This window comes from Chelonoidis abingdonii, chromosome 3 (assembly GCF_003597395.2).
Source record: "Chelonoidis abingdonii isolate Lonesome George chromosome 3, CheloAbing_2.0, whole genome shotgun sequence".
Classification (NCBI taxonomy): Eukaryota; Metazoa; Chordata; order Testudines; family Testudinidae; genus Chelonoidis; species Chelonoidis abingdonii.
In genome coordinates, this window is record NC_133771.1 from 143,764,120 (window position 1) to 143,774,944 (window position 10,825).

At 39.1% G+C, this 10,825-nt stretch overlaps 1 protein-coding gene across 1 annotated transcript in view; it reads left to right on the forward strand.

Annotated features, from left to right (window-relative positions):
* Positions 1–10,825, forward strand: part of FMN2 (formin 2) — a 238,261-nt gene that overhangs the window by 154,388 nt on the left and 73,048 nt on the right. Inside the window, exon 13 of the mRNA XM_075064186.1 lies at positions 3–123. Within this exon, the coding sequence (XP_074920287.1) occupies positions 3–123 (121 nt within the window). The remainder of the gene's footprint in view (positions 1–2; positions 124–10,825) is intronic.

Here is a 10,825-nt window from a genome sequence, read left to right on the forward strand (position 1 = left end):
AGGACGCTGGAAAAGAGCAATGCATTTTTCCTCTTCCAGAGCCACAGGACCTCTTTCAGGCTTCACAAATGAAATTTGAAGACTTTCAAAAAGATCTTCGCAAACTAAAAAAAGATCTGCGAGGTACTGTAACTAGATCAGACTACAGAATGTCAATAACATATAGCTCTATTTCACTTTTTGTATAATTTCTGGAAACTTGCTGGTATGTAAAATATATTATGAAAGGTAGATCTTAAATCCTGTGTTTTGCCTTTGTATCCTTGACTTGGTGTTTTTATAGCAAGTGATCAGCATATGTTATAGCCATGTTATCAAGATTTAAAAATAAATTGCATGTCAGAAAGATGTTCAGATGCAGTTCTGAGTACTGCTGAGGAGTAAAGATGAAGGAACATAAACTAGCTGCCCCAAGTAACCTGGACACAACCCCTGCCCCCAGTTCAGCCATGTGAAGTGAGTTCATACAGCAGCTTTTACAGTTTTCAGATGATTATCTGGTGGATATTGTCTGATCTCAATACCCGAGAATGGAGGCATATAGATGCTGATTCAGAATGGTTCTTGAAGTTAGGCACAGGTTTAAGTACTTTCATGGATTGGGGCCATAATTCCTCATGCACCATGAGAAATTTTCACAAGCTGTTTTCTTTGCATTGACAAAAGCTGAAATATCGTTACATTAAGAGTGAAATTCACACCATCCATATGGAGTTATTGGGCCTTGTGGGGGGGAATTAAGCAGGGGTTAAATGGGGATGGATATTATATTTCCTCCTCAACTACTGTCGGGGTGTAGCCTGATCCCTCTAGTGCCATTGCTTCGGCCCCTAAACTGGAATAGTGACTGCTCAGTTTGTTAGGGCTACTGAATCCGTGTAGCTATGTTTTCCATGATCTCTCCTGCACACTTTTCTTAGCAATAGCCAATTTGGGACATGGGTAGGGAGCTCTTTCAGGTCCTATATAGAGGAACCCACTCAAAGCCAATCCACAGTTCTTCACAGCTTTACTGAAGGTCTTGAATGGTGCACAAAGTCTTATGCTGGCCCTCCACGCCATGGAAGAATGTCAACCTAAGTGCAAAAACTAGTGTTAATGCAGCGTTAAAATTACAAGTTCAAGCACTCACAAGTCAGGAAATTCCAACATTTAAAGTTGCTCTAGCTAAGTTAAGCTCACCCCCTTGGACACTTTATGCATAATCTGGAATAAAGTAGTGCATTTGAGATTTACAATGGGGCAAAGTTAACCATGCACAAATGCTATTTTTAAAATGTAATATAACTTTTAACTGAAAAAGAGAGAAAATGAATCTGGCTTCAATTGCTTTTCTTAGAACTATTTTTTTTAGCTCGTGCTTTATTCAAGCATTGCAAATTTTCCAATGGACCTTATAAATTCCTTAAACTAGCAAGTTCCTACCTAAACAGCTGAACACTTAGGGCTTGAATCTGCAAGGTGAAGACCATCTCTGACACAGTACTTCTTTCCATTTGACATCAGTGATAGCTGACAAAACTCAAGAGGTGTTCAATACCTAGAAATATCAGACCCTTAACTAGCTGTGTGCATATGCATTCATGTTTAAGTGCAAGGTTGTAGACATTCAGTGAAATTCTGACCCCACTGCAGTCAATGGCAAATCTCCTATTGACTTCAGTAGGGTCAGAATTTCACCTTAATTTATATTTTTTGTAACTGCAAGTCAGAAACGTTCAATCACTCATAACTTTGGTACAACAAAGACTGTTTTCAATTCAAACAAAGGCACCAGTCAATCAGGACTATGTCCATTTCACTTTTCAAAAATACAGTGTCTCTATTCAAAAAGTATGTTAAAATATTATTTCAATGAGCTTTTTTCCCCACCCTCCCAATATTTAAAAAAAAAAAATCACAGAAGAAAAAATTTTGAATAGAGACCAGTCATGCGAAACCTCAGTGCAGTAGGTTTGTTTCGGAATGAGATTGTAATAAAGGCTCTTAATGGAAACATTTGTAACCATAACTCTAGCAGCTGATTCCAGCAATTGCTATATTTTCCAATTTAAATATGTAAGTAACACACTTGGAGACATACAGACTTAAATCACCTTTGGTTTTTTTAAATTATTTTTATGTAATGCTAATTCACAGTGATAAGCTTGGATGCTTGATTTTATCAAAGGGGTAGGTTTTTTCATTTGCTTCAAGGGGAAAAAACCCCACTTGTGATTTCCATATCTTTATGCTTTTGCCATTATGACTGCATGGGCTTTTGTCTGTGTTTAAGTTTATGAATTGTATGCCTTGCAATTTGCAAATATTAGTGAACAAAACCTCTTCCAAGAGTTTAATTAGGCTAAAAGCTTCAATTTAAAAGATTTTCAGAAAAGTAAGTTGGGTGCCTACTGCCTTCTTGCTTGGAACAGAGATTTCAGTTACAAAATGGTTTTTAAAAAAAAGGAATTAAAGATATACACAAATTACAGTGGAAACTATACATTATTAAACTCACAGGCAGTTTATTTCTGCTGTTGTTTAAAAATAATATATGTCAGGGATTAATGTGTTATGTACTAGACATTTTAATAAACAAGAGACTGAAGAACAGCTAGGTGTTTTATTAATGTACCTACTGAGTTTGGCTCCATCCATTGCCCCCAGATTTCTCAGCTCTCCGGGATTCTCAATTTAGGCTTTCTGAGTTCAGTGACATATAGTTTGTTAAGCAACCTGATCTGCTTTTGATCTCTCCTGGCTGTCAGCAGCCCTCCTTCATGCAGTCATGCCAAGTATTGACTTCTGTTCTTATGTCATTCCACAAGAGAAATTTTAGCACTTGCCACATGACTTAAATCAACTGACCATCTAAAGAAAGTCAGGCAGCTAGGGTCACAGAAACAATAGATTTTGATGCAAAGGTTTCTGCATTGTGCATAACTATTATTTTAGATTATCAAAGTAATTTTCTAGCTGTAAAAAGGTATTTTTGTTTCCATTACTATGTGGATTTTGAAAGCTACCTTTTAGGTGAATCAAAGACTTTCACTGGAAGTAAAAGGGGGCAGGGTCTCCATTGATACCAGGCATCTGAGGTGCAGTACTCATCAGCAGCTACACCAAATTCTAGCCATTAGAATGTTGGTTGGGGGGGAGGAAGAGAATGTAGAAAACTGGACTTGGATTCAGGATAGGGAAGAGGTAAAACACTAAAAAGGCAATAAGTAGTACAGTGTTTGTGAAGCACATCTTATGGTGAGTTTAAACCATCTGGGAATGGCTCTTGGAATGTGTTGTCATGGGAGCTCTACAATAGTAGATTAGTTCACAAGCATAAAATTCATCAGTCGTAATGCATTGCACAACTTCCACTAAAGTTCTAGTGAAATAAAATTAAAAACACTAGGGGGGTAGATTTATTTTCTGCCTAACTAGTAATAATTTAAAAGCACCCAACCAAGTATAGTATGAGCAGACTGATCTAAAATCTTGAATCTGCCAGAGTTTGTTTGTGTGTCATGATGTGGTAATACTATTATCATATTCAATTGACAAGCACTGATATTACAAATTAACAAGGTAACTGTGGTGACTTAAACAATATGCTTTTTAGTGCTATTTTGTATGTATTCAGAGTACTTATGATTCACTGAATAATCCTGCATCTGCAGGGGGATAGATTAGATTAGCCAATCAGTCTTTCCCATCTCTGAATTATGTGACTGAAAAATGTTTATAAGAATACTTAGCACTTGTGGAGAGTGTCATATTTTCAAAGTACTTTTCAAACAAGCTTCAGCAACTCTGAGAGGTTGCTGAATATTCTTGATTTTACCACATCTACCATTTTCTTCTGCTTTTACCTGGAACTATAAGCCTCTGCTCTTGTGTCTATGACTTTGACCCACAGAGAGCCAAATTCACAATTTGCAAAGCAAGCACCATTCACGAGTGGTAATGAATTAGGTCAAAAGGGCGGTAACTCATATACTCACAGGTTAATGTCCAAAAGCACATCACCCTTATCTGTACTTGAATGTCATCCTCATTCCTGCAGTTCCCTGTTTGTCCCTATTTTCAGCCCATATCCACCTTCAACTATCCTCCCAACCATTTGCACATGATGCTTGGCATCAGATTAGTGCTGATCAAGGGAGCAGCCACAGGGATCACTCAATGATTTGCTACCTCTCTCCCAAACCAGGCTTTAATGTACTTCTATGCTTGTAGTCCCAGTTTTTGGGGAAGTGGAATAGAATGAATTACATGAGAAACTCTTCAACTCCTGAGAGGGCTGAATTCATTGACTCTGCAATACTCCTCTTGCTATCTGTTCTAAATATATTGTGTAGCACCATCTCATAATTTTTTTAAATAAATTCATCAAGGTCATCATTTTTAGACTCAATATTTAAGTCTTGCAGTCAGATAAATTAAAATCTCTACAAATGTTTCTACAAATTTAAAAATCATTAAATATTTTTACAGCTTTCTATCTGAGGCAGTGTGATGAGATACACAGCCAGATGTGAAATATTAACATGCTAATTTGCAGAAAAGATGCTTTCTGCCTTTTTATTAGTAAATGCCAAATCTGTTAAGACAAATATTAGTTAAAATATACCAACACATCTGTGCTTCAGGCAGTCACTCAGTTCCAGTTATTCAGAAGCATATAGAGCATTCTTAAAATATATAGATATATATTGCTTTTGCTTATAAATCATCAACGCTGCATCAACATACTCCAGCAGCTTGTGCAGCCATCACTGAAGGGGTTAATTACTGAAACTGTGTGGCATGCAGACTCCTAAACCTAAACCAGATGTAAACTAAAGCCAGGCTTTCAGTCAATCTGTGAGTCATGTTTTACTGTCCTTAAAACTCCAAACAAGGAGCTGTCTATGAAAGCCCTTGAAGCTTGAGCTGTTCTTAGTGTAAGTCTTAACAATACCAAAAAAATAAATAAAAGAAAACTGAGAGCTTGTTCTATTTGTGGCAGAGTTTGTCTTTCAGATGATGCCAGTTTCAGTCCCCTTCATTAAATTCTTAGCTGTCCTTAATGTTACAGATGGTAGTTGTAAATGTTATATGGAGGTGCTGGGAAAACAGTGGTTAAACCTTACATCTCCAGAGTGTCACTTAAACAGAAAGTACACACACTCATCACATTTCTTATTCACTGAAACATCTTTTCCAATCCGTATTTCTTCAGACTGTGTAAGTGGCCCTGGATCAATATGGGCTGTTTGATTGTGTTCAGTTTTACTGTGCTAACCTCATAGCAAATAAAATCTGCCATGTTAGGACAGATGAACCTGGTCAGGTAAATGGAGAGTCAGCCAAACATATACAGTGGTTGAAAAATATCAGTCAGGCTTTGGTATTAAAGGTTTTGTTCATGGAAATACCAGGTGAGACAGAGGCCTTTCTCATGGTATTAGACACAGCTGGAACCGGGAAGCTTTAGAAATATTACCAAATCTTATCAGATTTTCAGTCCAGTTTTCAGACCAGCAAGATATGGCTGAGAGTCTGAAGTATGGATGCCTTGATATTTTATGTTCATCCATCACTGATTCAAAGTGTTCTCATTTGACATATACTATATTATGCAGGGAGGAAACTAATACATACTATAATAGACTGACTATTCAGAAATGTGTGAATACTAATCAGAGAGCAATGATGTTTGTGAACTATCATCATGCTTCAGAACATAAGCCAAACACTAACAGTCTAAGTGTTAGAAACTTTTCCCATGAGAAAGTTACTGAATTAGTCCAGTACAAGATTTAAACACAGTCCTCTGAAGCACATGGTGCTGGTCATTCTTGGAGACAAGATACCGGATTATGTGGACTATTGGTCTTATCCAGTGTGGCATTTCCTGTGTCCATATGGTAATGATAGGTATTTTTTTATTTAAGATTTTAAACTTCTTAGAAGAAAGTACAAGGGCAGTACAATGCTAATGAGTAGTGTAGACTGCAGGGTTCTGAAATCTATTGTCTCACAAAGCTGTGTACAATAGAGTTCTTTACTATTTACTAGCTTCTATTCATATTTGGAAAATAGAGATGGAAAGAGTAGCTTGACAGCTGAGAAGGTAATTCAGTTTATAACTTCAGACAGTCTTTGGCTTCTTTTGAAATGGCCAGCAAAATTGTCAGCTGTGGTGATCTTATTCACTTTGCCTGTACTAGCAAACCTAACCTTTTTGCAGTTTCAGGTAAGTTCCCTACTTTTGCTGCTTTCTCCCTGCAATCCAGTCATTTGCTTTCATATTTAGGGACTTGCAAAGTTATGCAAGTAACAAGTTTGAGTGGTAGCCATGTTAGTCTGTATCAGCGAAAAGAACAAGGAGTACTTGGGGCACCTTAACCACAAGTACTCCTCGTTCTTTTTGCAACTAACAAGGAAACCCCCAAATAGCAGTTAATTTGCAGTGAACATGCAATTGAGGATATCAGACATGAGTCCTTTTTAAAAAAGGAGTAGAGATGGGAACAATTATTTAAGGTGGTAAATTAGTACAGTTTGGATCAGAGGCCTGATAGGAGGGAGAGGATGCTAAAGTTTTCGTTTCATATTCAGACTTCTGGATACTTGCTTCAACTGAACCTCCTTGAACTTTACCAACTGGTAGACCCAGTCGCCGGATATTGTTAATAAAAGAACCTAGCTAAATATTAAGAGAGATGTCTTTAAACTAGGGCTGTCAAGTGATTAAAATAATTAATCATGAATAATCACACGATTAAAAAAAATCTTTATTAATCACATGATTAATTGCCCTGTTAAACAATAATAGAATACCATTTATTTAAATATTTTTGGATGTTTTCTACATTTTCAAATATATCGATTTCAATTAAAACACAAAATACGAAGTGCACAGTGCTCACTTAATATTTATTTTTGATTCAAAATATTTCCACTATAAAAAACAAAAGAAATAATTTTCAGTTCACCTAATACAAGTACTGTAGTGCAATCTCTATCATGAAAGTTGAACTTACAAACATAGAATTATTTATAAATAATAGAACAATAAAAAATAAAACAATGTAAAACTTTAGAGCCTACAAGTCCACTCAGTCCTACCTTCAGCCAATCACTCAGACAAGAAGTTTGGTTACAATTTGCAGGAGGCAATGCTGCCCACTTCCTGTTTACAATGTCACCTGAAAGTGAGAACAGGCATTCACGACATATTATGTGCCAGATGTGCTAAAGATTCATATGTGCCTTTGTGACGTTCCCCTCTGGTATTATCTGGACCAGTGATCTGCTGCATCACTCCAATCCTCGACTCTAGGAACCAGCATTAACCTGCTCTGCTGTGAGAACCTCCATTCCTGGACTGTTCATGCACAGCCTCTGGCATGTAAGCTGCTTCCAGCTACTTGCAACTGAATGACAGTAGCCAATATCTCCCGCTGGACACTGCAAGCTTACATGATTTCATCAATTTAACAAAGAAATTGATATGTACCAGGCTTGTTATCCCAAGGGAAGCCTCTGACACACTTCAAACCAATCATACTGCTTCAGAAAGAGTAAACAAACATATTTATTAACTATAAAAATAGATGTTAGGTGATTATAAGTCAAAGTACAACAAGTCAGATTTGGCCAAATAAAATAAAAGCAAAACACTTTCTAAGCTGATCTTAACACTATCATTGCTCTTACAAATTTAGCTGCTTCTCACCATAGGCTGGCTGGTTGCTCTTCAGCCAGGCTCTCCCCTTTGACCAGTGCTTCAGTTGCTTTGTGCGGTGTCTGTAGGTGTAGATGGAAGAGAGAGGAAGACCATGGCTATCGTCTCATCCTTTTATCATTTCATTTCCTCCCTCTTGTCTTTGTCCCCTCCTTCAGAGACAGGTGAGCATTACTGAGTCTCTCCAAACAAAGATGAGCAATTCCCCTGGTGTGGCCTCATGCAGGTGAGTCATTGCATTGCAGCTCCTTTGCTGGACAATGACTGTTGTTGGGTTGTTTGACACCCCACCCAGGTGTTGGTTACTTTCCTTGCTGTTGCCTCTGGGGAGCTAATATCTGGCTGATTCCCCCAACTTACAGCATGTTTTAGTGACAACCATACTACACAAGTCTAATAATTTCATATGAATTAATGATATATAGATAGAGAAATGACTTTCAGCAGATCATAACTTTTCCCCTGATAGCTTACAATGCATGCTTTATATGCAAGATCATGAATATATGAAAATGAGGAATATGGGGGTTACAGTATGCTCCCCCAAGGATAGAATGTCACACCCTTCGTGCTTCAACCACCATTCCAGAGGACCTGCGTCCATGCTGATGACGAGTTCTGCTTGATAATGATCCAAAGCAGAGCAGGCCAACGCATGTTCATTTTCATCATCTGAGTCAGATGCCACCAGCAGAAGGCTGATTTTCTGTTTTGGTGGTTTGGGTTCTGTAGTTTTTGCATCAGAGTGTTGCTCTTTTAAGACTTCTGGAGGCATGCTCCATACCTCGTCCCTCTCAGATTTTGAATGGCACTTCAGATTCTTAAACCTTGGGTCAAGTGCTGTACCTATTTTTTAGAAATTTCACATTGGTACCTTCTTTGCATTTTGTCAAATCTGCTGTGTAAGAGGTCTTAAAACAAACTTGCGGAGTCATCATCTGAGACTACTCTAACATGAAACATATGGCAGAATGCAGGTAAAACAGAAGACGAGACGTACAATTCTCCCCCAAGGAACACAGTAACAAATTTAATTAACACATTATTTTTTAACGAGCATCATCAGCATGGAAGCATGTCCTCTGGAATGGTGGCCGAAGCATGAAGGGGCATACGAATACTTAGCATATCTGGCACGTAAATACCTTGTAATGCTGGCTACAAAAGTGCCATGCAAATGCCTGTTCTCACTTTCAGGTGACATTGTAAATAAGAAGCAGGCAGCAATATCTCCAGTAAATGTAAACTGTGATTGGAATAACAGAGACTTGGTGGGATAACTCACATGACTGGAGTACTGTCATGGATGGTTATAAACTGTTCAGGAAGGACAGGCAGAGCAGAAAAGGTGGAGGAGTTGCATTGTATGTAAGAGAGCAGTATGACTGCTCAGAACTCCAGTATGAAACTGCAAAAAAACCTGAGAGTCTCTGGATTAAATTTAGAAGTGTGAGCAATTTAGAAGGGTGATGTTGTGATGGGAGTCTGCTATAGACCACCATACCAAGAGGATGAGGTGGATGAGGCTTTCTTTTGACAACTTGCAGAAGTTACTAGATCGCAGACCCTGGTTCTCATAGGAGACTTTAATCACCCTGATATCTGCTGGGACAGCAATACAGCAGTGCACAGACAATCCAGGAAGTTTTTGGAAAGTGAGGGGACAGTTTCCTGGTCCAAGTGCTGGAGGAACCAACTAGGGGCAGAGCTCTTCTTGACCTGCTGCTCATAAACAGAGAAGGGGAAGCAAAAGTGGATGGGAACCTGGGAGGCAGTGACCATGCGCTCTGATCTATCCCTTACCTTCCAGTGGATCTACACTGCTCCAAGTTCTATTTACATACTGCAACTTGCTGAGGGCAGTCAATGCCATCTACCAGATATTATAGAGTAGTTGAGCCACAACAATGGCCCAGGACGACCCTTGGGGCATCCACTCTGAAACCAGCGGTCAAACTAGACATGGGAACTTGATCACACTCTTGAGCGCCCGTATGACTAGCCGCTTTCTAGCACCTTATAGTCCAATCAGCCAGGCCCTATACTACTTTAACTTTTGCTAGAATAACGCGAAACATGTCAAAAGTTTTGCTAAAGAGAATAAGACACATCATGCTTCCCCTATGCACACATGCGGGCATTAATTCTCGCATAGAAGGCAATTAGGTTAAGTCTCAATGCCCCAATACTTGCTCTTGGTGAAGTCCGATGAGAACGTCCTGATCCTGTATTCTCCTTAAAGTGCTTACAATTGATTCCTGAGGACTTGCTATATGATTTTTCCGAGACGAGTTGACGGATGACTGTCCGTAGTTCCCCGGATCTCCTCTTCCTTTTTTAAAAATGGCACACATTACCTTTTCCCGACATCCGGGACCTCTCGTTTGCAATGAGTTTCAAGATATGGCCAATGGCTCTGCACACATCTCCAACTCCTTTAGCACCTCGGATGCACGCATCGCGCCATGGACTTGTGCTCAGCCGTTTTTTCTAAATGTCCGAACCAGTTCTTCTCCACAGAGGTCTGGTCACGCTTCTCCCCAAGAGTTGGGCAGAGCGAGCAGTCTGGGAGCGACCTTGTTTGTAGAGCAGAGCAAAAAGCATTGAGTACTATTACTTTTTCACAATCTTGCATAGTGCTGCCATCCTTTCATTCAGTAAGGGGCCACATGTCCTTGACTTTCTTCTGTTGATACAACTCGGAAGAAACCTTCTGTTTCTCTAACATCTCTGCAGCGCAACTCCAGTGTGTTTGCCTTCTGCAATGTCAGTCTGCTGCCTGAGCAATATTTTATACCCTCCTGTCTTTGTCAAGCTTCCACTTCTGTAGTCTTTTTGGTTAAGATCAGCAAGGATACATGTTAAGCCAAGCTGGTCGCTGCCTATTTCAACTCTTCTACACATCGGATGGTTTTTCCTGCAACCGTATAAGATTCTTAACAATAACAGCCACTTTTTCCTTTCTCTGGAACTCCTTTCCCCTCATGTTATTTTCCCAGGATCTGCATCAGCTCCGAGGGTCAGAACAGTCTGCTTTCTGAATCCAGGGTCTGTTTCTGTGCTGTCTTTTGTCTTGTGTCAGGATCCTGAATCGAGTCATCTTCAATGCGTCAT